This window comes from Agelaius tricolor, unplaced genomic scaffold (assembly GCF_023055355.1).
Source record: "Agelaius tricolor isolate 1412-34295 unplaced genomic scaffold, bAgeTri1.0.p SCAF_5, whole genome shotgun sequence".
Classification (NCBI taxonomy): domain Eukaryota; kingdom Metazoa; phylum Chordata; class Aves; order Passeriformes; family Icteridae; genus Agelaius; species Agelaius tricolor.
The window spans coordinates 50896107-50923351 of NW_027269265.1; the positions used below are offsets into that span (position 1 = coordinate 50896107).

Consider the following 27245-nt stretch of genomic DNA (forward strand, 5'->3'; position numbering starts at 1 on the left):
TAGATAACTGCTAGCTTAAACTGGGTCAAGTCTGATCATTCCCCAGATGGCAGGATTTCAAGGAAAATCCAAGTTGCAACAGGAAAGTGCTTAGGTTTCATTAAATGCTAGTTCTTGCTTTTGCATCATGACTGAACTAACACAATGACCTAGTGCTGAGATCACCTCTGTTACCTTTAAAGCCAGAAGAGCAAGAGAAGTCCATCTGACTTAACTCTTAACCATCTCTTTCTTGTATGAAAGTGTGACAATAACTTCTTGCACTGGTAGATGTTGGGACTATGTCCAGGGGACATCTCTGTGCCCACAGACAGATTGTACCTTTGACTGGAGAGTGTGGACAAACTGGAGTTAGGGGACAGTGAATTATTATCCCTGTAGGACAGTTGGGATGACAGATGCCCTCTTCAGGTGTGATGGAACTCTTGGCAGAAATGGACAATGTTTTTGTGCTGGGAGCACTGTAGGGTGACCACAGAGTGGTAGAAATGGATTCTTCTCAAACTTGAGGAAACATTTGTTTACCTGTGTGATGTGTCCCTTAGGCTTGTGTAAGTGTCCAGGCAAAATACAGGTGCAGTGTTAGGTTAGGCAGCCTTGTAGAGTTGCTTTAGGTGGAGGAAAGCATGGAAACTTGAGAAATTAATGTATTTCTGACAGATACCAGACAGACTAGTGAAGAGAGAAGGACCTGTGTTGGCAGGATTATGGTGCAGATAGTCAAATGGAAACTGTTTCAGAAGAAGAAGGTTAGCTTAGGGAGGTGGGGAATAAGCTTTTCCATGTTTGACTGGCTCACATCTTCTGTAATGAGCTTTCATTTGAGAAACTTTTACTAACTGTCAGAACAGGGAGAATGAGTGATATCCAGAAACAAACAGTGAAATATCCTATAGCAATAGGGTGAGCATTATGGGTGGTTCTCATTTGTATTCAGCCTTAAGCTCAGTAAAACTGCAGAACCAACACACACAGATGTACACACAATCACTACCATCAAATCTGTGCTTCTCTTTAGTTCTGTCAAAATAACATCCAGTCGTCTTTGAAGAAAAAGGATTTCGTTTTTATTTTGGAGGTGATGTTAAATAAGCTGTCCCATCACACTTCCTGGAAAACTTGACCTGTTATAGGGTTGTTGTACTCAAGAAGGGACAACAAAAATATAAAAATTCATGTTTTTATTTACAAGTATTTCTATGTTTGTACTTACATTTCCCTCAGCTTTGAAGATGGAACTGGTATGTTCTGGCCTCTAATTAACATCTTGGGCACTGCACATGTTTCCATACTGTTTCCAAACTAAATATTGTTTTAAACTGACTTTTGAGGTCACCAAAATTTACCACAAGTAACTTGACAATATACTCGTGAGACTGGAAAAAATTATTTTGGAATTTAACAGTTACAGATATTCTAGTAAATACAACAAGAACTTCAGTGTGTTTATAGTGTTTTAAATGCAGGATATTGTGGAAGTGTAGCTCAACTTCATTACAGTGTTAGTTTGACTTGTACCCATAAAGTTCTTTAGGTACAATACTGAAGAAATTCTTTGAACATATGTTTAAGGATTGAGTTCAGCTTCTCCCCAGAATTATACATTCCTTGCCAATTATTTATTTTTGTTGAACTTCAGCCTCTCACTTTCTGGGGCTGCAGTAAACTATGCAGGGATGAAGAAAAGTAAAAAAGAGTTAGTTTTGCTAGAACTGTTATAACTTACTAGTCTGAGGTAGAGATGTACAGAAGGTTCTGGAAGCACGAGTGCAAACTTTAGGAGATTCTACAGTCACTGAAGTGCTAGAAAATAGCTACAAATATTTGTTCAAGTGCAGCCTTCATAAGCTTTGCAATTGGAATATTTCAACATCTGAGGTCAGAGTGGAGAGTTGAAGTGGAGTTGTTCTAGCTGGGGGAGCAGGAGTTTTCAATATTTTTCAGTTTTCAAACAGAAGTAGAGGACTGAAGTTCCAGTTCTTCCAGTTCTCCTTGTGTGCCCTGCAGTTAAAAAGGCAACTCCACTGGTTGATCTTGGGGTTGAGTTGATCCTGAGTGTTTCTTTTTTGGCTTCAGCTGGTGGTGATAACACTGAAATGAATGCAGAGTTGCTGTGAGTGTTTGAGATCAGCAGATGCATCCTGAATTACTCCAGCTAATGGCACAGGATGCTGGGAGCATTTTGTAGAGCTTCACAAGGGTTTAGTGGGAGCAGCCCTGATTTCAGCAGGAGGTGTATGCATATAGTGCCAGTGGGATGCTAAGGACAGAGAAATCAAACATGTGGAGATGCCATGCATGGAGGCTCTTAAACCACTGTGTAGCTGTTAAGAAACTGTTTTGCAAGCTGAAAAGTACTTCTAGGCCATGCACTGTGGTCATGCTGCCACTACTTTTCTATTCCCATCTATTTCCATTTCTGTGTAGCTGCTCAATCTAATGAATAATCTGAGTTCCTTTTCAGAACTAATTTAAAAATAAACTCTCCTTATTTTTGTTCTTGTATCAGTCCTCTACGTGCTGGTTTCATGTTTTTCTCTGGAAGCAGTGTAATCTTTGACATTTCTTCATTAGGCATTGTCTTGGCAAGATCTGTTGTACTTCCTTTTGTCACTGAAACTGCCCTTTCCTCCCTGGGCCTGGGGGTGACCTTCCCTTTGGAGCCTTGCACCACTCAGGGTGGCCTCTGTTCTCTGACCTCACTGCTTTCCACCTCATCCAAAAATACACTGTGGTCTCCTTTGGTTTTGCCTTGTGCCTGACTTATTCCTCCTTCCTAGAATGGTCCACTGGTTTCCTGTCTTCTGCCTCATCTCTTTAAATTTTGTACCAACTTTTCATGATGCTTATTGTTTCCTGTTAATCTCCTTTTCCACTGTTGTCTCAAGGAGTCAGGGTTTCTTTAATATTTCTGAATTGCCTGAAGGCCTTGTAGGTTTTTAGAACTCTGGTAATCTAAGCTATGTTTAAAACTGGCTGTGTTTTGCTATGCCATTAATAGATCGTTTTTAAATGTCTTTTTAAGACTTAGAAGCTAAACAGCAGTTGTTTTAAGAGTAGTCTGATTTTTTTGTTTGTTTGTTTCTCTAGATTTAGCTGGGACAATGCAAAGGTGAATTTAGTAATAATATTCAGAATTCTGTTAGTAATCCAGCAGATGCTGACTGAAGCACTTGCTTTGAGGAGAGCAAGGGACTAATGTCTGCCTGGGCAGGAAAACTTGGTCTTATGCAGAACTGAAGGCACCTGGAGGGAGGGGAATTTCTTGGAAAGTCAGTCTTTGTCTATTGAAGAAACTTCCTTTACAAAAAGTCTGTTTCCCAGCTGTATAACATGGGCAAGGTGAAAGCTGTGCTGTACCCAAATAACCATTATTTTTTGGGGGAGCTGGATCCTTAACATGCAGATGCAGAGTGTACTGGCACAAAGCTGCTTGCAGAACCCTTGAGCTTTAATGACTGATGTCTGTTGCAGGTGACACACGAGGAAGGCCAGCAGCTGGCACGGCAACTTAAAGTAATGTACATGGAAGCCTCAGCAAAAATCAGAATGAATGTAGACCAAGCTTTTCATGAACTTGTCAGAGTTATAAGGTATGGTAATTGAGACCAGATAGTTCATGTCCATGTATCAATGGATAGCTGCAGCAAAGGTGTTGAAATGCAGTGGGAAATTGCTGGGAAGATTCTGCCTGCTGTTACCTTTAAGCTTTAGCCAATAATCTCTACTATAAAACACCCAGGTGCATTAGGAAAAATGCTTACATTAATTTAATATATATTTGAATGATAATTTTGTTGTCTTAATCTTTGGATTTTATTGGTCACCCAGTCAGTAAATATGATAAACTGCATCTGAGACTGGCCTTCTGTAAAAAAATTTGGTTTCTTAAAAAAACAACCCCAAAAGGTGAACTCAAAAACTATCACTTACTTTATCAGTAATTTGAATGTAAAAAGGAAGTGCATTCCCCATGAAAGTATAAAAAGTGTGGGATACAGTAGTTGTGTTTATTTACCTGAAAATTATTCTATGAATTTTAATTTGAAATACCTGTTTCCAGGAAATTTCAGGAACAAGAGTGCCCTCCTTCACCAGAGCCAACACGGAAAGAAAAAGACAAGAAAGGCTGCCATTGTGTTATTTTCTGAGAATCCCAAGAACCAAGCTATCAACTGCCAGATCATATTTTTTCTTTCCATCATTTTACATCACTTCTGGTATTGGTCTAGCCTTATATGTGCATGTCCTAAAAGTGGTCACCAGAATAGCCTTAGTCCAAGAAGCTGGCAGAATAGTTCTTGAAGAAGACTCGGTCATCCTGGGGCAGACTTCAAACCAAAACACTAAGGCTGCTTCTCTAATACCACAGTTCCTTCCTTCTGTCCCTTCAGAGCTTGCACCTTGTGGAGTTTTATTCGCAAAGGAGATGAAACAAAACCGTGTAGGACGAGGTGTTGAAGTCATGCATAAGTTGTCTCTTGTGAATTAATTTATTTTTACTTCTGACATTTCATTAGCTATTACAGAGACCTATATTGGGGTATAGAGAATACTTTTTAAAAAAGGGGTGGATTGGCTTTTTTTTGTTTGTTTGTTTCTGCCCTCAGTTAAATTAGACTTGAGTATTCAGCTAGCCTTAAGAAACCTACACTGAATTTCATTGTCAGCAAAAATTTTCATCTCTCATTTATGCTGCAGTTTTATTTCGGTGGCCAAAAGATTCTACTGTATTTATTTTTTGAATCCAGAACAGCTACAGGATGATTACTACTACTATTAGGATATGGCCAAATACCTGAGCTCCTTCTGGATTGAGGCATTTCAGCTTATTAAGAAATTTCACATTATGTTTGAAAACAAATTGTCTTCCTTTGTATTTCTGGGTAAGGGATTAAGGAAAACTAAAATTGTAGCTGTTTTTGTTTCATGTGATATAAAAACGAATTTGATCTTTCCATTGTCAGAGATGATTAAATGTTTTTGCTATATACTTTTATACATTATTTTCTTATCAAACTAGTTAACAAGTATTTTTATATGTTTGTAAGCAAATATGCTTTCACAGCATAACTTGTGTATATGTAAAGACGAGTATTTAATTCTCACAGTTCACTTTTAACTGACAAAATGTGGGATTTGCCAAACTGTGGTAAATTTCTCCTTACTCTCCCGGTTATACCCAAGAATGGCCAATTATGTGCCTGCCCAGCACACCTATGGAGTAAAATCTAGTGTTGTGTTTTAATGAATTTCAGTATCCCTTACTAAAGACTGACCATTATGTGAATTATTAAACTGTAAGACTTTTACCTGATTGTTTAGTTAAACTGTGGATGGTTGTTTAATTTTGAGTTCTGTGGATTGTGTTTAAACAATTCAAGAGTATGGTCCCTGATATTGAAATACTGAGTGGTATTGCACAGTTGTCACCTTAACTGAATGTGTCCAACAGTTCTTTGAAACTTGATTATTAAGCAAACCCTTGTATAACTTCAGGTGCTAGAATTAAAGATGATCTAACCATTTTTGGGGGGTAAACACACTGCCTCTTTCTGAATCTCTTCCAAAACCTGCATTTTCTGGGGGGTAGGGGGGAGAAGGGAGTGATGGAACCTGGCTGGGGAATAGCAACACATACCTGCAACAGCATTTTCCTCAAGCTTGGAAGTAAAGAAACTTTACTTTCAAGAAACATTTCAGCTTAAGTCATGACAAAAGCTGATGTTTGCTTTGGCTTGAAATGTGTAGTCAGTGGTCCAATCAACAACCCTTGTGTTTTCAGGCTGTGCTCACTGTCAGGTGCTCTGCCATAAATCTGGAAGTGTCTCCTGAGAAAACAGGGCTGAAACAAATTCCAGGTACCTTTACAGCAGCAAGACATTAAACCTTGGATTCAAGCTCCTGCCAGGCATTGCAGAGGAATTTGAGGTTTTTTTAATGTAATTTAGATTAGGTTGTGTAATGCAGTTTTGAGAGAGTGGATAGCTTCCCCTCCCTGCTGGATTTATTGGTTGATGAAAGGCTACTTAGGAGGAGTGTGGGGAAGATTCAAACAAGGAGTTACAGTGGAAACACATTTGGGAGATGCATTGCATTTTTCAAGTCAAATGTAAGAAATTACAGCCTGTAGCAAACACCACGTGTTTTCTTAGCTATGTAAAGCTCTCTGGAGGTAAATCACTGAATATGTGGCTTTAGAATGAGTTAAGACAACAGATTACAGCATGTGTGCTGAGACTGAACTTGTTCAGTGAGCATATCTTTAGATTTTATAAATTTTTTTCTTTATTTTTTAACCTTTCACTCATGGTAGAATGGCTTTAAATAGTGGAGTGTTACAAAAAGAAGTTTTTTTAACATGCAGCTCCTCATAGCTGATAGAGAAGGTGATAGAGCTCCACCTGGAGAGATGGATAACTTTGAAGAGGTTGATGCTAAAGAACCTACACCTGCTAAGCCACGTTGTAAACATGGTGAACAAAATAAACAACCCTGGCACCACCAGCAGCTGCTGTGCAAAGTTTATTAACTAAGACATGTGCATGTGCTTTTTAAGGCTTCTGTTGGAGAGAATGTGCAGAGAAATCTCTGTGGTGTTATCTCTTTTCAAGACTGTGGCACTTTAAGGAGATGTTAAATGTAGGCATTTGGATCCTACTCTTCAGACATGAAGTAAACCTTTAGAAAGGTAATTGAGATTTTTTGGTCTGTAATGGTGATCTAGGTGGTTGTGAGTTCAAAACAGCTGAAGGTATTTCAATTATTTGCTTTTCTAATTGTTGTAGCTGAAAGTAATGGTGGAAAATGATGCTTCTGGCCCTGGTGTGGTGCTTGAAACAATAGAATAGGAATCTTGTCAGTCTTTTTAAAAGAGTAGCCCTGATCCATAGGCCTTGGATTGGTTGTGAATTTACAGCATTGCCACCTTGCTGTAGGATGGAGTTTAGCTGACGGTCCAAGAGAGATTCTTACAACTTTTCCTGGCAGAAGAAATGCTTTAACATTTGTCACTTACTTCAGTTCAAGGCTGCACCCATAAATCTATTACACTTGCAGTTCAGGAATCTAGAGAGTTTGAAATGTACCCAGAAATTATCTCCTGTCCTTCCTAGAGCCCAGGGCAGGGTCTGGATCTGTGTTTCAAAGCACAAAGTAACAGCTCTTTCTGGCCTCTCACTGCTGAACCTGCTGCTCCACTGGATGAGGAGTGGGGGTGATGTGCTCATAGGCAAAAGCCTTTTTATGCATGGGAGCATGAGATGAGCTGTAGTGAAAGGGTTAATAAAACAAAATACATTTGGAAGGTGTTAACTCCTACTAATGCCAAGGAAAACTCTGACTTACATGCATGGCCTTGTGGTTAGTCATCATTGATAAAGTTCAAGTCTGGATTATAACAAAAACATTGGCTAAGGTTCCTCTGACATCATTTATGTGCCACGGTTTCACCCATGGTGTTGTGTAGCTGCTGACTGGCTTTGCCACATCTTGTTACAAGACTGTGATGAACTTACTCCCAACAGGAGGCTTTGGAAGGCAGTTACCACAAAGCCAGCATTGCACTTTATTCTTCAGAAGTTCATTGCTGGGAAAGGTCAGGCTGAACAGAATGCATTTGCACTTGATTTAGGTATAGATTTTGATGCTGGTTACCCTCACATACCAGAACCATGATAAAAGAAACATTCAAATAGAATTAGGAAAACAACCAAGCTGGAAACAGGGGGACATGGGAGTGTTGCCTTCATTACTGCACTGACCACAGCAGGGCAGCAGCCTGCCAAAACATGAAGGCTTAAAATTGTCAAGATGGGCTCTTGCTCAGGGCATCGTGAATGGTAAATGTACAGTTCATCAATTTGTAAGTGTGGCTTTTTCTGCCCTCTTACCTGGGTCTGTTTAAAGTCAAGTTAAAATTTGAAGGCTTGAAGCAAATTCTGGATTGTACATGGTGGTAAGTAGAAATCTTAATCCCAATGTTGTGTACACATGTTGGAAGGCCAGAAAACTTTGGAAAATTCTTGATCCTTAAACATTCTCTTAGAGCTCTGACCATGGGAACACTTGCATGCAACAGGTCAGGTGCAGAAATGAGGATTGGGGTAGTTAGAGTAGCCTTTAGCTGGGAAAAGAAAAAGCTTTAAATGAGAAACCACAGATGTGGAAAAGGCAAGGGATTAAACCACAAGGAAAATGTAATACTCAGGAACAAGATTGTGAATATGTGCTGGGCTTGCTTTCTGTTCTAGACTTTTCTGTTTCTTGCTTGCTATTCTAGAATTTAAGACTTCATTTATTAAGGGTTTGAGAGACTCTTATTTATAGTGACCTTAGCACTCTTAAATTACTACATTAAAAAAAAATGCTTCTGACATTGTAGAGGGAGAAATTAGCAAGCAACGTGCAAACACCAAAAATGCAAGTAGAGGCAGTGATTAAACCTCATAATTCCCTATCTCTTAGTGCAAAACGCGGATTAGGGTGTGCTAAAGCCAGTTTTCCCATCAGTTAAACTGAACAGGAGAGCAGTGGAGCACAAGGACTGCTCGGAACGCCCCGGGATCTCCTGCAGCCCACCACGAGATGGCAGCAGGGGCAGCCCTGCCTGCCTGCGTGCAGCTGGGAAGTGCTGCTCTCCCGGGATCCCGCACAGAGCTCCAGTGCCTGCGCTTACAGGCAGGGTAGGAATGCAAAGCTGATGGTCTGTAATTAAAAGGGGCCGTGCGTCAGGGCTATTTCAGAGTGATTATTTTCCATGGATTCCGTAAAATCCGGATGGTCGGTAGCTGGGGAAAAACAGTGGTTTTATAAATGGTGGTTCTGAAGAAATCAATTTGAAAAGCAGGAAGGATGCTTGCAAGTCTAAAACATTGGATGTGTGTTAATTAAAACATTGTACAAATTCTTAATTTCTTCAGAGTTTGCCGGCTTTTATAGTTGCCAGCTGTGTGGGGAATATCAGAGACAAGGCAAAAATGAGTGATATTTGTGTATTGTTAGTAACAATAATAACAATGAACATATGACTTGCAGTCAGAAAGTTATGTATAAACACTTCATGTTCAGCTAAATAATGCATCCACGATTACTGAAACCAAATTTTGTTTGTAGGGTATCTGGGAAGGCATCTGTCACTGCCTGGCTCTAAGGTTTGGGCTCTTCCATTGCTGCCAGGAGCTGCTTTGTGATGATTTCTTTCCAGCAGTATTACTTGTAAGGAATGGCCTTGAAGGGCTGTGGAGTGAAAATAGAAAATACACACCTGTTTCTCACTTTTAGCACCAGAGAAATTCCTTAGAACTCCTTTTTGACATCTTCATATTGCTAGGACTGAATGTGACATATTCCAGACCATTCCCCTCTGTTTGTGTTTCAGGAGTTAGGTGCTGCACAAGGAAGATGGGGAGCTGTTGCTGGGTGATTTAGTGACAGTAGACACAGTACCCACAATCTCCACTGCCTTGACCAAGCTGATTTCCAAGGTCTATGTGAGGAGGTAGAATGAGGAGAGAAGAGGCAGGAGCAGTGGGTAAGGATCAAGGCAGGGGTTGTATTGGAGGACTTGACGCATACAAATGCACAGGGACCTGATGGAGCCCATCCAAGATGGAGAGAGAACTTGCTGATGCCCTCACAAGGCTGCTGGGACATCTTTCATGAGCATGTTTAATGGAAATTCCATTGGGAACTAATGGAAATTCCCGGGAAATTCCTGGTGGCTGGAGGAAAGCAAGCCTTGCCCCCTTTCTCAAGTAAGGCCTGGGAAACAATGTAGGGCACTGCAGGGAGCCATCCTTGCTTCTGTGCATGGAAAGTCGTGCAATGAATCCTCCTGGAACATGTTTCTGGGCACATAAAAGAGAAGTGGTTGGGAATGGTCTGTATAAATGTATGGATTTCCTGGAGTCAGCCCCACCTGCCCACCAGGATTGCCCTTGTGATGAAGTGACTGAACCTGTGGATGAGGAGAGAGCAGTGTATGCTTTTGCCTCAGCTCAGCAATCCTTTCAGCACTGTTTGCCACCCTGTTTTGATATCAAGGTTCAGGGTGTTGTGGGCTGGGTAAAGCACTGACTGATGGCCTGGGCTCAGAGGGAGTGGTGGTCCTCAGTGGGTACCAGGCTGACTTCCAGGCAGAGTCTGGTGACAAGGGAAAGGCTGCAGGGTCTCACCTGGCATCCTGAATATTTGGCCAGTGACCTGAAGGAGCCAACTCAGTGCACCCTTAACATGTTTTCAAGTGCCACCATGCTGGGGAGAGCCAGCTGGTGAGCTTGGGCATGGGGCTGCTGGAGGAACAGGTCAGTGGGGGCCCATGGAATTTTACAAGGACAAAGGCAAGGACCTTTTTGAAATCAGAAGTTTTCTTTAAAGCAGCTTAGAACTCCAGCAGAGCTCTGTGGCTTACCTGGGGGTCAGGTTTGCACTCATGCATGCCAGAAGGTTGCACTGGACCATGGTGGCTGCCCAGAGCATGCCAGGATTGCATTGCTGGCTCCAGCTCATCAGAGATCCAGAAACAGGAGCAATGGCTTGTGCAGCTGATGTGTTTTAGGGGGTTAATCAGATACCTCTGTTATTTTAGAATGTGTGAAATGCTGCTTCCCATTTCAGAGGAGTTGATTGTTGAGTGGGATGTCAAGGAGACAAATGGTGAAGTCTTGCAGCTCAGGCTCAGATGTTTTAAGTGAACCATGAAATAGGTATTGTACCTTGTGTGCAGAAGGACAAGGGGCTTTGATCTTTAATTATGAGCTGCTACCTATGAATGAGGAATAAATACGTTACAAGGCTTTTGCAGTTTGGTTTCCAACTGATCACCTGCCAGAAGATTCTGCTACTTTAATATCCATACATGGATCCTGTGAAATAATGCCCTGCAGAAGAACAGACCTCTACTGTGGTTTCATGGTCTAGTGAAGGATTTTGTAATTCAAAACTCCTCTCAGCCTGAGCAGCATCAAGTGACTTTTTTTCCTTATCTGGAAATTGCATTATTAATTTCAGAACAACATTAAAAGCCTGGCAAGCATAAGTGTTGTGTTCCAGGGTGAAATCTGTCACTGTTTTTCATAAACCTGAGATGTGAAAGGGTTGACAGCTGCAGGAAGATTTGTTGATGCTTTTTTGCCTGCTCTACTGAAAATGACAGTGTTTTTTGCCCTTTCAAATGTGGTCACCACCTCATTTTTGGCTTGTGTCACTACACTGAGGTGGCAAAGTTCCCACTTTCCAGTAGAGGGGACAGCCTGATGCATGTGGGGCACGTGTCTGGATTTCAAATTCACTTTTTGATATTTTCATGTTCTGTTTACCTAAAGTAATCCAAATTTCTCTTGACATTTAAACAACTATCATGTATTTTGTAAGCTTTAAAAATTAATTTTGGAAAGAGTAAATGATTGGATTTTTAATTTGTTTTGCTATTTCTGCCCCCCCACCCCTTCTTCCTGATTCTGATTTATAAAGCCTGAGGAGCCTTTTTTAATGCTCCTGGTAGTGAATTCCTTCTCTAGCAAAATGCCTTATGGAAGAAGGTATAATTCTTTACTGTGAGGCTGTTGAGGCACTAGAACAGGTTGCCCAGGGAAGTTGTGGATGCCTCTTCCCTGGAAGTGTTCAAAGCCAGGCTGGCCTTGAGCAGCCTGGTCTAGTGAGAGGTGTCACTGCCTATGCAGGGGGTTGGAATGAGATGCTCTTTGATTTCCCTTCCAACCCAAACCATCCTATGGTTTAAAATCGCTGTATTAGAAGCCAGTCAGTGTCAGTCCTTGTTCAGGACAGGGCTGCCTGGCTGGATACCTAGCCACTGTCTGTGGTAGCTGCAGAAATCTGGGAATGTCAGTATGTGTTGGAGGACACAACCAAATGAGGCATCAACAGTTTCCTTCTGAATGCTGGAGCCAGCAGGAACCAGGGAGGAACAGGGATGGGAACAACACATGCAGTGCAGGGCAGGGATTTAAAACACCTTTGCTAACACCTGGGGCTGATGCCATTGCTCCTGGAGCATAAGTTGGAAAAAAAACCCAACTACTGTAGTTTTGTTGGACCTGAATTTTGGTTTGTGAAGCTCAGGACTTCTTTCATGGATAGGAGGATGTTAGGGACTGGAATTTCCCAAAGAGTGGAACTGCCAGCTGGCTCCTGAGGGGCTTCAGGGCTGACACAAGCTGCTGCAGCCTTGAGGGAAACACTGGGAGGCTGCTAGTGTCCCAGAGAAGGGGAATGTGGTGGGTTGGAGCATCCTTGTCCAGAGCTGCTTTGTGCCTTCTTTAACACAAGGGAAACTCCAAATTGTCAGTGCAATTTTTATATTTCAGCTTTTTATTTTTATTGATTAACAAAGCAATACCTGACAGAAGGCCACTATACTCCTCCATTGACACAGTCTTATGTTTTATGTCCCACCATTTCTGTACATGTGAGAAATCAGGATATATTTCAGAGAGTAGTAGAGGATGAAAAGAGCTAATGAATTACCAAGAGATTGCCTTAGCAGTTCACACTGTACAGATGGATGAAACCAGATGGATGTCCTTTCATCCTTTCAGCAATAGGGTCCATGAGGGAGACTGAGCCTGCTAAAAAAATACAGATCAGCACCCATGCTGCTGTGGACTTCCTCTGCTTTAGTAATTATAGTATTTTCTATAGAGCAAGTATAGCATACACACATCATATATATATATATATATATAGTAAATATGGTATTTTCTTGCTCTTAAAAAGAAGGAAGAAGTTGAGCTCTCATGAATACAGAGCCAGTTTCTTACACTTGTGAATACTGGGACTTTCAAACCACCATGGGTGGCACGGCCAGGTTTCTAAACTCTTCCAGGCAGAAGATTACCAGAGGGTTGGGTCACCCTGTGGCTGTGTAGGAATGGGGGCATTGCAGTGTGGAGGCTGCAGGGCCAGTGTGGGTGTCTCCCAGGCTGTCTTGGTTGCTGCTAGGAAAGCTGTGCTGCTTCAGGTTCCTTTCTGCAAGATGTAAATTGTCATGCTGGCTTCTTTGCAAAATGCCTGGAGCCTGACGAATGAAGTTGTTTATTGTATCAGGAGCAGCATAAAATCATAATGGCTCTTGGAGGGAATTTTTAGAAGCTGCATTATCCTTTGAAAGGAAGATGAAGTACAGAATTATGCCAGATGCTCTTAAGGATGTAAATACCCTCTTTTCAGGCAAAATCGTTAAGCCCAACTTTCATAAGCTTTACTTTGGCAGGGTAATGTGAGGGAAAGTGGAAAAGCAGACAGGCACGTTCCTCCTTCCTGAGTTCCCTGCATAAAGCATTATGTCATCCAAGGCACTGGTTTATGGAGTCCCCAGCAGGGATGCTGGGTGTCCTGGAGTCACCACTGCCTGTCCCATTGCTGCGTGTTTCTCCTCATTTTAACAAGCTGCTCCACAAGCCTTTTGTGCTGTTGTCTAATTTTTTTTAATTTTAAAATTTTGTAGAGCTTTTTTCACAGGCATCTCATGCTTCTTGTAAGGCAGCAGAGCTCCTGTGGGGATGCAGGCTCTGCAGTGCTGTTCCTGTGTCCATGGGCCCAAATCTCCTCCTAAGCAAGGTCCAGGTGTTTGTTCTGCAGGGGAGTCCACTGTCCAGGTGTGAGAAGGTTTGTAACTGGTTTTCCTGGAGGTTTTCCTGGAGCTGTCTCAGAATGCAGTCTGGTTACCAAATGAGAACTGGCCTGTTTTGTTCAAGCCAGCCTGACTCCTCTGGAGCTGCCATGCAGGCTGGGCTGCAGTTGTCTACTGGTGCCCCAGATGTCACCCTGGCACTGTCCCCAGCCGGAGGCAGGGGGTGTCTCACATCATGGGACAGTGGCAGTCTGAAAAACCCTGTTACAAAGGTGCTTAGGAGACCGAATCTCCCCTATCCATGCTCTCCTCCTCACCTGCAGAACGCCATTTGAACCCGAGCAGCCCCTCGGGAGGACAGAGGGAGGAACTTTTTTGTCGAAGCAGCAGGGCAGGGATATTATCGGGCGACTCTGTGGCAGGGCAGCGCCTGCAGACCCGGGAGCATCCTCACCTCCAGGCAGCAGCAGCCCCGAGGGCTCCGAGAAATCCCTGCTTGCGTCAGCACTAATTAGCGCCGCCGAAGGACTCCTAATCTCATTGTGAGCAACTGTTTGGGGTGGTGGGGGCAGCGTCGGTCCTGTTGATACAACATATATATACATAATCGCAGAGTGGGCATGCCCAAAAAGCACGCTTAAAACCCAGAGTGTTTCTAGAATATCTAATCTGGAGTTTAGGTTGTGTTCTTACTTTGCACTGTTAAACCTGTTGGGCTCCGTGCAGTGACTCAGCAGGTACTTTGCCATTTGTCTGCAGGGAAATGCAGCAACAGCCTGTTTGCTGTAGCCCTGCTGCTGGTTTAATTTCTGTGGTATTTCAACAGCTCAGGCCAGTATTCCAGATGACATTTATTTGGGTGATAAAGTCATTTGTTCAGTATTCTGAACACCTGAAGCAAGGAAGATTTTGTATCTTTTCAGTGCTCAGTTCCAGTCTTTCTCCCAGCTGGCACTGGGATGGAGTCTGTGGGGCAGCTCCTCAATGCTTTAAAGAAGAACTGAAATGTTATTACTGCTGCAGCACTCATATGCTGTAACCTAGAAGCTCAGCCCTTGCTCCCCCGGATTAAACATTCTTGCTTTGAGATGTCCCTGCATCTGCAGTGGTCAGAGGGAATCTCTGGAAGCAGGGAGCAGACGTGACTCATTTTGGATGTGTGTGGATGCAGCCGTGCTCAAACACATGGTGACACATGCCCTGAAGCACTGGGAGCAGAGCAAATGACAAGAAAACCATTTCTCTCTGACTGAATTCCAGCATGGATCTGAATGACAAGAAAACCATTTCTCTTTGACTGAATTCCAGGATGGATCTCATTTGTGTCGCTGCCCCTTGCACGGGCTCATGAGTGCCCCAGCTTCGCCATCCAAACCTTTCTGAAAAGTTCAGCTTTGAAGTGCTATGGTCAGCAATGCAGGCTGTGGGGTCAGGGGCAGGAACAGAGCTGGGACACTCACAGAGCAAAGTCACTGCCCAGCAGCAGGACCTGGAGCTGCTCACAATCCATCACAGGCAAAGGCTTCACTGTCAGTCATTAGTGTTTGTTTTGAGTTAGTGAAACAAGAAATTAACATACAACATGAGTTAGTGAAACAAGAAATTAACATACTCCTGAGCAGATGGGTTGGGAGACAGCATTCAGGGAGCTGTCACCCAGGAGCAGGAAGCAGGGAGACACCTGTGTCCCAGGAGGCTAAAGCTGCTGCCCAGAGTATTTTTCTGAGGACTCTCAAGCTGTTGTTTACCTGCAGCAGAGCAGTGGTGACCACATTGGGCTCTACTCTGGAGCATCTCTTCTGCACGGATGTGTGTGAAGGGGTCCCCTGAGGCAGGCACAGGCAAGTTCTCCAAGCACTACTCTGCCAAAATTTGATTGGAGGGGGGGGGTTTGGTTTTGATGTGTTACCTGTATATAAGGGGTAAAGAGGCTGTGCTTGCCCTGAGGTTCAGCAGGGTCAGCCCCAAATCTTTGCATCCCACCTGCCTCAGCATGCTGGGACAAGACAGCTCTGGCTGTATGGCTGTGTTTGCACTGTCAGGATGAACCACCGTGGCTGACATTCTCCTGCTCAGTGCTTTGGTCCAGGATGAGTGAGAAGGAGCCTGAGGTGCCAGTGAGCTACACTTTAAATGAGACATGTGAAGAGGAGAGCAGACAACCTGTGCTCCTTGCTTTTATTGATGTGCCTTGAGAGGTTTGTTTCTGACAGAGGCTTCTCTGGGCTGCAGGGGCTCATCAGGATGATTTTCAGCTGCTCCCATGTTGGCCTGAGTAATCCCACAGACAAGCAAATGGTTTCAGTTTGCCCATTTCCAAATGCCTCAGTTTGAGCAGAGCAGGTAGGTGGAGGAGATGGGCCGTGACTAACTCTGCTTTCCAGATGGTCCAATTCATCCAGGTCACTCCATGTGGATAATAAAAGAGATAAATGGGAATGCACTGTCTATACATCACATCAACAACAGGGTATATGCAGTTACAAGGAGCAGGGTTCAGGTCTGGGCACTTTAATTGCCATTCCAAGGAACCCTGTTTGATGTTTTCCCTGTTTGAAAGAAGTATGGCCAAATACCACTCATATTCAGGAAGGGTTTGATTTGGGTTAAAAATGGTACATGGAAAAAGCTCTTGGAGTTGTTCTGCCTGTCCTGATGCTAAGGGCTTGAGGGTTTGGTCTATTTACCCTTTGAAAATAAAGACTGGGAATTTGAAGAGTAATGGCAGATATTAATTTATTTGAACTAAAGGAACTGAATGGTGCAAGAACAATTGGCTGACTGATGTCCATGAATACCTTTGAGCTAAGAATGGGAAGTCTCTGTCAGCAGGGTGGAACTCCAGGACTTTCAGCTGCTTTCTGGAGCTCTATGAGCTCTTCACTAGCAGCCTCTGGATCTTCAGCATGAAACCCTCATCAGATACCAGTGGTGTGTGAGATGAGTGACTGGGCCTGATTCACTCAAGTCCCTTCCAGTCCTTATTTATGCATCCTTGGGATTCTTATACATTTCTTATGAGAGACCTTACACATAAGAGCAGGGCTGGGCACCTGACTGCCAAGCACTGATAGAAGGAGCCAGAAGATACTAGCACAGGCCAAAGAGTTGGGACTGTCTGGAAAGGTTTGAGAGCAGTCCCCCAGCTGTCTGTGTGTCTGTAGATATCCTGCATTGCCCTGGGGCTGACTGTGCTGACCTGGCACTGCTTCTGGAAGCATCTCCCTTGGCCTAGGGGTGGTCATGCCCTCTGGGCAGCCCCATGTGCTGTGGTGTTGCAGGAGATGGGATCAAGATCCTGCTGTCTCTGCCTGACACTGCAGCCCAGCCTCACAATCGTGGGACATTGGGCAGCAGTCCTGGTTCCCAACACTGGGCACCTGGGAGCACCACAGGCCCTGTGCTGCCTTCAGCTGAGGGATGTGACCATCAGAGCGCTCGGCACAGGCCCTGGCACTGGACACTGCCGTCTCCACCAGGGATGTGTGTGCAGGAGCTGTGAAGGATGGTTCGGCTTTCGGTCCCAGCTCTGCTAGAGCCACGTCGAGGCTGGAGGGCTCTCACACCCCTGCCCTGGGCGAACTGGGACCATGCACTGTGCCAAGCCAGTGACTGAACATGGCAGTGCAAGGCGTTTTTCTGCACCCCGAGTGCCCCCTGCCCACCCCCTGCCAGCCGCAGGGGCCGCAGCGGGCGGCGAGCGGCGAGGCCGCGGCCCTGAGGGGACGGGCGCTGCCGGCCCCATGGCGGGCGGCCATGGCAGCCGTGCGCCGCCCGGCCCAGCACGCCGGCCAGACCCGGGCCCGGCGCTGGGTGGGAGGCGGCTGATGTCAGCGCAATGGACCCGTATCTGTGGCAACCGCGATAAATAAATAAATAAGGCGCGTGTGCCGGAGCAGGAGGCGCACAAGCCGCCGCGCTCCTCAGCACAGCCCCGCCGAAAATCCCTTAAGCGGCTTTAGCAGCCGCGCTCCCGTTTGTTACCTGCGCGTCTGCCGCTGCCTCTGAGCGTCCGTCCCCTCGGCGGGAACCCCGGGAGCCTCCCCTTCTCTTCATCCCTCCCTCCTCCTCCTCCTCGTCCTCCTCCCTCCCCGGCACCGGCAGTGGTTCGCTCCGAGCAGCGGAGCTCGATGCGAAGCCGCTGCGGGGCGGTGAATCCCGGCCGTGCCGCGCAGGGCCGGAGGCGGCTGCCCCCGGCGGCGGGGCGGGTCCGGCCGCAGGCAGGTGTGTGAGCGCCCGGCCCTGCCCTGCCCTGCCCTGCCCGCGGCAGCCGAGCCATGCCGGCAGCGCTGTAGCCGAGCCGGAGATGGATGGTGTCAGCAGCAACAGGAACATGTCTTACAGTAGATGGAGTTACAACAGGTATCGTCTGTCTTGTTCTGGTTTGTTGTTTTCTTTTTTCTTTATAATTATTTTCTTTTCTTTTTTCCTTCCTGATATTCTGAAACCATCACGCTGTTTATATAAACCGAGATGGGGAGCCTTCTTCAGGGAAGCAAAACCCTTTACTGGTGCTGCTTTTCCATTCTTGGGACACCCTGTGTTGCCAGTAACTCCAGCAGCGGTGTTTGATGATATTTAGCAGGTGTTTTTCTGGAAACCGGGGCGGGAGTTTCACCCTGGGGTGGGTGGCCAGGCTGGGGGTGCTCCCAGCCCTGAATGCAAATGTTCCCCAGGCTCTCTCCTCTGAGCAGGGTCTGAGGTGCACTGATCACCTCAGCAGTCGCCCAGACTTCTTAAAGGTGGTCTGTAGGAACTGCTGCTCAAAGATTTTAACAAATATAAACTAAAGCTTGGGAAATGAAGGTGGCAGGGAGCCAGGATGTGGCTAAAGAGTGATGTTTTCGAGTAAGCCCTGTGTGCAGCCTGGGTACCACAGAGCTGAGCAGGCTGAATTTAGGAATATTTCAAATTCGAATTTGAAATATTCCCACTGTGTTTCAAACCAGCATGCATGCTTTTCCTCTTCCTGGAAACAGAAATTTACTGCAGCATTAGTTTTGTTTTATGTGAATCATGGTTGTGACTGACAGGTTCTTCAAGCCTGCATCAAGAAAAAAGAAAAAGGTACAAACTTCATACTATTTTCATGGTGTTTGTTTGTGGGGGGGTTTTTTTGTTTTTTCTGTGTGGATGTTACACCTGAAATGCTAAGCATAAGCAGTGTTAGCATCTCACTGAATCGCCACCACGATATTCTGGAGAAATAGCCCTTGGAAGTGGTTTTCAGGGGTTAACCAGGTATTCAGCACTGCCCACGCTCCCTGGATGTGTGGGTATGTATGTTTTATATGTGCATCTAGAGAGTTTCACTCATTTTTGGTGCATTCCCACTGCCTTAGCAGTAAAAAATACAGATATGGTGATGCCAATGGAACAATATTTTCTTTAAAAAGGAGGTGTATGTGTTTATGTGCATGTAAAACTGAGTTATACAACAAGCTGTGATTTTATGGTGCATTGTCCCATGCAGAGGATTCTTTCCATCTGACGGCACATGCTCAAAGAGCAGCAGTGAGACCCTGAAGAGCTCAGTCTGTCCCATGCAGCCCAAGTTTACAGCAGCTTCAATATTCTTACCCTACAGTAAACAACCCAAACATTTCACAGAAACTCCTCTTGGAGGTTTTCTCCTGGTGCTATCACATTGTGATCTAACCTTATGTATTACTTGCAATCTATCTCTCCAGTTTTCAGTCTTCCTGACCCTGACAGAGAAGTCACTGATGAGTGCTCATCAGCCTTCACCTGGGAACATTCTGCACCTGTGTGTTCACCCTGCTTGGCTCTCCTACATCATCTTGGGGCACAAATACAATATTGCAGTGCCCAGGCTGGTTTTTTGGTGGCCAGTTCTCGGGTTTGGGGGTTTTTCCTAATAAATCTAACTATGTACTGTACATATATATACACACATATATTTCAGTGCTGTGAGGATGAGGAGTCCTTTGAGGAGTCATGGCTTTTACTCAGTCTTCTTCTGAAAATCAATGCAGAGTTGCTCTCTTAGGCTGAGCCTGCCCTTCCACACCCATCTTGTGCCCAGGTTCCTGGCAGGAGAAGGAGCTAACTCCCTTTTATCCCAAACCCTGGTGGCTGATGTTTGCTTTTGGATCATGTCCCAGCTTTGGTCTCGCTCACCAGTGGCCATAGGAGTCCCAGTGGCTCTAGGGGTGGCAGCTCTGTGGCAGAGACATGTGGGACAGCCCTGTGAACAGCCAAGCACTGTGTGAAGGCCAACGTCTTTTTCTTGTGAAAAAGAACACCCAGGTACTCCTCTTGTGTTGGCATCCATGAATCAGCATTGCAGGAATAGAGGGACAGGGCCAAAGGAGCAGGTGCTGCCTCCCATAAACACAATTACATCCATAATTAAAAAAGAAGCCAGGTATCATCTATTAAATTAAACTGATTAAACAAAGGGTTTGGCCTTTGGACTCCATAAGATGCAGGCAGGGATTTTTCCCCATGGAAATGAGGGGAGTTGCTGTGTCCCTTGTGTGTGCAGCTGGCAGGTATTTTTCTAATGGGGTTTATTTGACATTTGTTGTGTATCTCAGCATTTGGCCTGTGATTGTGGTATTCCCTTAGGCTTGCTGCCCAGGATATCCACAGGTTGTTCCTGCAGATAATTTGTGCAACCCAGAGCAAATCCAATCACTTGGAAACTCGGGGTGAGGGAGCCCTGTTGAGCACAGCTCCCCTCAGCTGCTCTCCTAACCAAGGGAGAGCTTTTCCCCACTCCCCACCCCAGCCTAGAGCAGTGTGTGTGTGTGAGAAAGAAGCAGGGACAATTGGAAAAAGCTCTTAATGATCACATTGGCATTTCCACAGCTGGCTCCAAAAAGTTGGCCTTATCTTGTGCATATCTTTGCTGTCCTCCCATTTTAGTGCTGTTGTAATTCCTGGTCATTCTGAACATTGCCAGCTGAAAGCACAGGACAAGCAGCAATTTAAACAACAACTAGGGATATTTTGATGGTCCTAGGAACACTCAGGAGCTCTGGGTTCAGATGGTTAACTTCTAGAGTAAAAAAATCTTCTCTTTCACCTTCTGCCCTTGGTGACAAGCTGTTTGTTGGATAGTTTATATTCAGTTTCTGTTTGGCTTCTTTTCCTCTTGAGCATCACACTACCTGCTCATTGTGCCTGTGGTCCCTGGGTGTGCAGAAACACTCATCTTCCAGGGCAGAGTGGAACTTGTTCTCCTCCAGGCTTCCAGTGTTCAGTGCTGGTGCAGGTTTTGGCAGCTGGGCTGGTGCCCATCAGCACTCTTGCTGCCTCCCCCCAGCTTCCTTTGGGAACCATGCAGGCCTTTGCTCTTGGAGATGCTTGAAACCTCCTTGTGTTGGTGCTATCTGCAGGTAGGGAGGTTTTATCCAGTGCTTCTCATCATTCCCAGGTGGAAATGAAAGCTCAGAGAGAAGAGTCATTAATATGATAGGAAGGTGAAAACGGGGAACAGTCTTTGGCTGGTATGAAGATCCATTCTCATGAGCTGGAACATCTGAGTCCTTCCTAGCACTCACAGCAGCTGGTGACCAGATTGTCAAATGCTTAAACCTCAACAGCACAACCCAAATTTGACCACTGGAGGTCAAAATGGTGCTCATGAAGGCTTGAGGGAGCTCTGATAACATTCATGTAGCTGAATTCAGTTGAAGGCATAGTTTAGGACAGTGGGCAGAATTCAGTCAATCCATGGCCACAGAAGACCTGTTTGAAATCAAATATATGGGCAAGTACTGCAGAATGGGAATCTGCAGTCCATATTTGGAAAAACTTCAAGGAATCAGTGGTTCTCCATGATTTTGCAAGGTTTTTTCATGAATCACTGGACTGTGCTTAGCTCTCATGACTAGTCTAGAAGGATTTCTTCAGGAGCAGCAGAAGTTTTGCAGAAGGAACATGTAACCTTTGCATCATACCCATGCCTGAACAAAGATTTTTTTTTTTACCAAAAAAAACAACAAGCCAACAAGCCACAGCAAAATGCCAAATATGAAGTCATCCCTCCTTTCTCACATCTCTTCCTGACACCAACACATCCATAGTTTTTCCACCCTTTTCTCTCTCTGTTTTGTCTCCAGACTTACTCTCTGTTTCTTTCCGGGAGGGCTTCAGTGCAGCCATCCCAACCTCAGTAATTACCACACTATGAGTGATGGAGGTTTTATCCACCAGCATTTGGAAGTATATTTTGGGAAACCTACTTTCAGGATGTTTCAACTGTTGGAGACAGCTTGAAACTTTTTTCCACTGATCTGTATCTTTGTTCTATTCTGGATATCAGTGTTGTTTTTTACTTCCTTTTGAAGCTGCTATTTCTGGTTTTGCCTTTTTTTAGCCTATGTTAAAAAGCTGTGACAGTGCATCTGGGTCATGGAGTTGGAGGGTTTCGATCTTAGATCTTTGTTTTTGAAGGTTTTTAAGACTCCTCTGTCTTGATTTTTCTGGGACATGCTTTCATCAATGAGTAAATAGGGCTGTCCTCCAAACTTCATCCAAAAAAGTTCTTAGAGAAAGTTAACTTTCTTTTTCCTTCTCTCCTTTGAAGTAGCATCTGTGAAATCCTGAAGCATGTACAGGTTTGCTGCAGTGAGTGCACTTTAACTACACCAAAGAGCAGCTCCTCTCTATTTGCAGCCAAGCCACCCTTCTCTCCTCTGCCTTCTTGTGTCTTCAGGTGTTTCCTCCTGGATGAGGTTCCTTTAAAGCTGTAATCACTGGACAAAGAATCTGGGAGGACAAGAAGAGAAAGTTGTTCTGTGGGTCAAAAGGAGAGATAGAATCAGCCAACCCTCAAGTGAAGCCAGAATAAAACATTCCTGTAACAGATAGAGAAATCTTTATAAGTTTATCAGTGTTGTGCATTTAGTTTGCTGGAATTAAGTTCTTTATTTTTCTTTCATGATAAAGCATTTTAATTTCAATGACATAGGAGAAGCTAGAGTTTGGGAGTGATGTTTCTTTCCTTAAACCAAGGCACTAGGAATGATCTGAGGTGAGTTCATGTGCATCCTCCTATGCTCAAGGTGAATGTTTTGTGTTGGTTGGCAGAACATCCTTGGAGTGTGTGAATCCTCCAGAGACTTGTGACAGCCTTGCAGAGAGGTGTGAGAGAGAAAACTTCAGCTCCTGCTTCCCTGAAGAAGAAATTTTAAAGCTTCTTAAGCAAAAGCAGCCTGAGAATATAATTTAAACCTACTGGGCTCACGTGTAGCATGACAATCCTAACAAATGTAAGAATTTCTTCACTGAAAGAGTTGCAAGCACTGGAACAGGCTGCCCAGGGAGCTGGCTGAGTCTCCATCCCTGGAGATATTTAAAAGCCATGTTGATGTGACACTTGGGGACATGGTTTAGTGGTGTACTTGCCAGTGCTGGTTTAATGTTTGGCTTTGATCTCCATGGTTATTTCCAACATACATGATTCTGTGGTTGGTGCTTGGAGCAGTAAAGATCACAGCCAGCAGCTCAGTAGTGAGAGTGAAGGGTAAATTTTTAAAGGAAAGTCAGTGCTACATCTGGTCTGTGGTTTATCTGTAGTGATGTTATATATCCAGGTAACATAAGCTGGGAATTTTCAGTAAGAAGGAGAAAATCACTTGAGTCTTAGCTTGCAATAGAAATTGACACAGAATATATACATCTTTTGTCAGTATGGTTGTAGACCTCTGTTAAAGTTCCAGGGTCTCTGCAAAGCTTTGTGCTTAAATCCTGCCTTCAGGTTGTCTCTTGAACCATAAAGATAACTCAAGCATTTCTTCAGGATAGAAGGAGGAATAGGAAAGCAACAAAAATGTCTGTGAAGAGTGATGTACCTCAAGAAATGGCATGTGATGTACCACAAGAAATGCTGCTCTGGGTCTCCTATTAGCACTTTTCTCTTTCCGTGCTCTGTGGTCTCATTGCACACTCTGTGCGAACGCCTTTTGTTACCATGTCTAAAAGACATGTTAAGTGCCTCATCCCTGGTGCTGGAGCATGGAATTGTCACTCTCTGCTGTGCCTGCATCCATGCACAGTGCAGGGAAGATAGAGCACTGCAGCTCTGAGCTATCAGATACTCTTTGTGCTCTCGCTGCAGCTCTCAGCCTTAGATTATATCTGAGAGAAAAACCAACCACGTCGCTCATGATCTGCATTTTCATAAAAAGAACACCTTTTCTCTCTCCAATATGTAATTTGTGTGAATGCCACTACTAATGGAAATATGAGGAATAATGTTCATGGCTGAGCACCAACAGAGATGGTTTTTCCCTTCAGAAATGAGTCAGGACAGAAGAGCCATCCCAGCTGTTGACACAGTGGGATGTCCATTGAGATGACCAGGCTGAGTTCAGCCAGCAGCCACCTGTGTTTGTAGAAGAGGGATGTTAGCCAGTGCTTGGCTATATCTGCAATGCTTGAATGCTGAGGTCAAGAGCAGGGGAAGATTCCAGGAGCTTGTATGAAAACAAAGATGCTCCCAGAGGAGTACAGGTCTTTGAAGAGCTAATTGTCAACAAATCAGCTCAAAATCAATTTCAAAAGTAATTCTTAAGTTGTAATTTGTCTCTAGAAGTATACTACATAGGTGATTAGGCAGGTAAGTCACCTTGCTTGAAAAAAAACAGTATTATTTCTTTATGAGCTTGCTGTGTTGTGTGTTTGATTCCTTTTATCCTGCTGGCGCTGTGGTGTGTTAGGGTCTCCTATTACTGTGACAAACTGCCACACTGTGTCAAACATCCAATTACTTACTTACCTGTCTAGTAAATGTGCCAGCTCAAATTCCTCCACCAATTTGTGGGTCCTTAGGGAGACAAGATCATGCCTAGATGTAATTCCAGAAGCAGTACTCTTCTGTTTTGGAAGCAGTCCAGTTTGTTTTGAAGTTTCACTGTTTCACGCACCCCCAGCACCCTCCTCCTCCACGCTGTGCATTTCTGCTGCCTGGGAACACAAAGGGCTGTTTAGAGAGTGGAACAGTTCCTCATGGCTCCTCCAGGCACAGATGTCATTGATATTAATGTTCAACTATTGATCTGTTCTTGAGGAGTTGTGTGCAAGCTCACCTAGATTCACTCTTGTTTTCACAGAGTTTGCTGGCAATCCTTTAAAACATATTTCTCAAAGTGAAACTTTTCCAACTCGAAAATCCTGCTTGAAAATCCTGCTCAAACATCTTCTGCTGGGACTTCTGGAATATCAAAGCTAGTTCCTTACTGTGGCTTTTCTAGATATGCTCTCCCAGGTTGTTTTGCAGAGCTGTAACCTAAAATCCTGCTGGAAGCCAGGGAATTTGCTGATTGGTGAAAGATGGTCCCAGAGAGCTTTCTGAGGAAGGCTGTGTAAGGGAGAGGTCTGGAGGGATTTGGCAGGAGCTGTCAGTCAGAGAGTCGGTCCAGGAGAGGCTGGCCCCACACAGACTGTTTTGCCTGTTTGCAGATGCTGTGGTTTCTAAGAAATAGCTCAATTTTTGCTTCATTCCTCGCTTGAATTTTGTTCTTTTTTAACACAGTACTATTGAAGTACAGCTGAATGGGCTTTCCCAAACTGAAGCTTCTGCTTAAAGTTAGTTTATCCCTCCATGATATTTATTTTCATCTTAGGTAGGAATAAATAAAAGTGCTCTGCTTTTTAGTATAATTTGGCTGGTTTTAGGAAGAATAATGAAACTTGGGCTTCGTAACAAGGTCTAGTGGAATGGAGTTAACATCTGGATTGTGAAACAGTGCACTCAGAGTAGAAAAGATTTTTTTGGTAGGAAGGTGCAGATGAATCAGAAGCAAGAAATAAAGAGAGGGGCCAGTAGGGAAACTGGGAGCTGTTCATTATTAAACATTGTAGAGCAGATGAGCTGATTTTTATGTACATGTGAGGCAGTGCGGTGACCAAGAATGACATATGTGGTCAGTGGATTTGGTTGGGTTTATTTAGGTGGGTCGGAGTAAATCTCAGAGGAGCTCAATTGCACAGAGCAGATTTCTGGAGGGGAGGAAACAGAAGCTTTCTAAATAATGAATGGTTTATAGCCTTGTATTACTAGCAACAAGTGAGTAAAGGGTAAATGCTGAGAGGGAGCTGGGAATCAGTGGGACTGGAGCAGGACTCCAGTGTGTTGTGTGAACAGAAGATTTGAAGGTCTTGGCAGTAACTTTCTTTCCATGGCATTCTGTGCTTCAGCAGGCCTAAAATCCAGACACTGATGGGTAAGTGTCCCCTTTTCTTGGAAGCTTGCTGTGGTTTTCTCCCCAGCTGTGTTCTATGTGCACAGATACCCTGCCACATTTTCCCAGTAACTGCATCACCCACATCACAACCACTTCAAATTTCACTCTCTTTTCACCTTCACAATATGCTATGTACACTTTTGTTTCTCTCTGGCACACTTCATTTTTCTTCTCACCTTCCTAGAAATCCCCTGCATGTATTTACTTGGCAAGGATTTTGAAATTCAGCGTGGGTCACTCATGCAAGAAGCAGAGGAGCCAGCCTGGGCTATGAACCCTGTCTGAGGCCAAAGCTCACTAAGTCCCTCCTTACAACCCTTCTGTTCTTCTGCTAATCACAGTAAGAGGATTACCTCCAGGAGTATGGGATGCTGGATACTACAGCCAAAGGTGTTCATATCAGAGTCTGGGCTATTTTCACTCATCCTTTTGCAAATGCAAAATTATTCCTGAAGCGATGCGTGCACTGAGATCCAAGGGAATTGTGCTTGGAATGCAGGTGTATGAATACCAGGGAAAGGAGCTTTGAACTAAAACATAAGAACTAGTTTAAAATCAGAGCTGAGAATGAATGTTCCAGACTAGTTGAAAACCAGAGATTTTGATTCCACTCTCCACTTGTAGTTGTATTACACAGATGTTGTTTGCTCTCTCTTAAGAAAAATAATGAGCAACCACAGAATAATGTACTGGGGTTTTTTTGATGTCTGAATTATAGTTCAGGTGGAGGTGCACTCCTCCCATCAGCTCTGGGTGCAGGTGAGCTGCTCTTTGCAAGAGAGCTGAGGCTAAGCCACAGCTATTTATGTTCGTCATTTTCGGAGCTCCTGGGGCTGAGCTTCAGACTGACTACAGGGATTATTAAATATATCACCTCAAATATGGCATCATTAAGTGCAAATATATTGCTTTTTGCCTCTGAGACTGGGAAGGAAGGTGGTGATATTTTCCTGATATTTACTGTCTCCCCTGGGCATCAGGTCTTGGCTGCCAATAAGGCAAAAGGCCCTGCAGCCCCACTCTTTGCTCCTGGGCAAGTGAGGCCAGGATTTGTCCACCAGGCATCCTCCTGGCTAGGCTGGGACTGCAGGCATCTCAAATGTGCCTGGGAGGGAAACTGAAGCTCAAATGTGGTGATCTAACTCTGTTTTGTTCACTGTCATGTCTTTATGATACATTATATGCATTTGATTCATTCACTGGGAAATCTGCATGGACTAATAGGTTGTTTTAAAATGTAATTCAAGTGAAATACCTGCAAAAGCAGAAGCATTTGTTTTGCTTATCCCTTGCAGTGAGGTTTTCCTGTTGTCTTGGATGAGCTGTAGGTTTGTTAGCATAAAGCAAAGTGATGCTGAGCTAAGAGTCCAAAGAAACCTTGCTCTAAGTGTGGGAGACAAGGATCTGTTCCCATCTTGGTACACAAAAATGCACTT

General features: G+C 44.3%; 2 protein-coding genes across 7 annotated transcripts in view; both read left to right on the forward strand.

Annotated features, from left to right (window-relative positions):
• Positions 1–5546, forward strand: part of RRAS2 (RAS related 2) — a 42190-nt gene extending 36644 nt beyond the window's left edge. Inside the window, exons 5-6 of the mRNA XM_071427909.1 lie at positions 3475–3593; positions 4064–5546. Coding sequence (XP_071284010.1) covers positions 3475–3593; positions 4064–4151 — 207 coding nt within the window. The 3' untranslated portion in view covers positions 4152–5546. The remainder of the gene's footprint in view (positions 1–3474; positions 3594–4063) is intronic.
• Positions 5547–17511: 11965 nt separating this feature from the next.
• Positions 17512–27245, forward strand: part of TUB (TUB bipartite transcription factor) — a 134667-nt gene continuing 124933 nt past the window's right edge. For 2 of the 6 annotated variants that reach the window (XM_071427915.1, XM_071427918.1), the window contains exon 1: positions 17512–17953. In XM_071427915.1, the coding sequence (XP_071284016.1) occupies positions 17898–17953 (56 nt within the window). In that variant the 5' untranslated portion in view covers positions 17512–17897. The remainder of the gene's footprint in view (positions 17954–27245) is intronic. The other 4 variants (XM_071427910.1, XM_071427913.1, XM_071427911.1 and 1 more) reach the window with 2 other exon arrangements.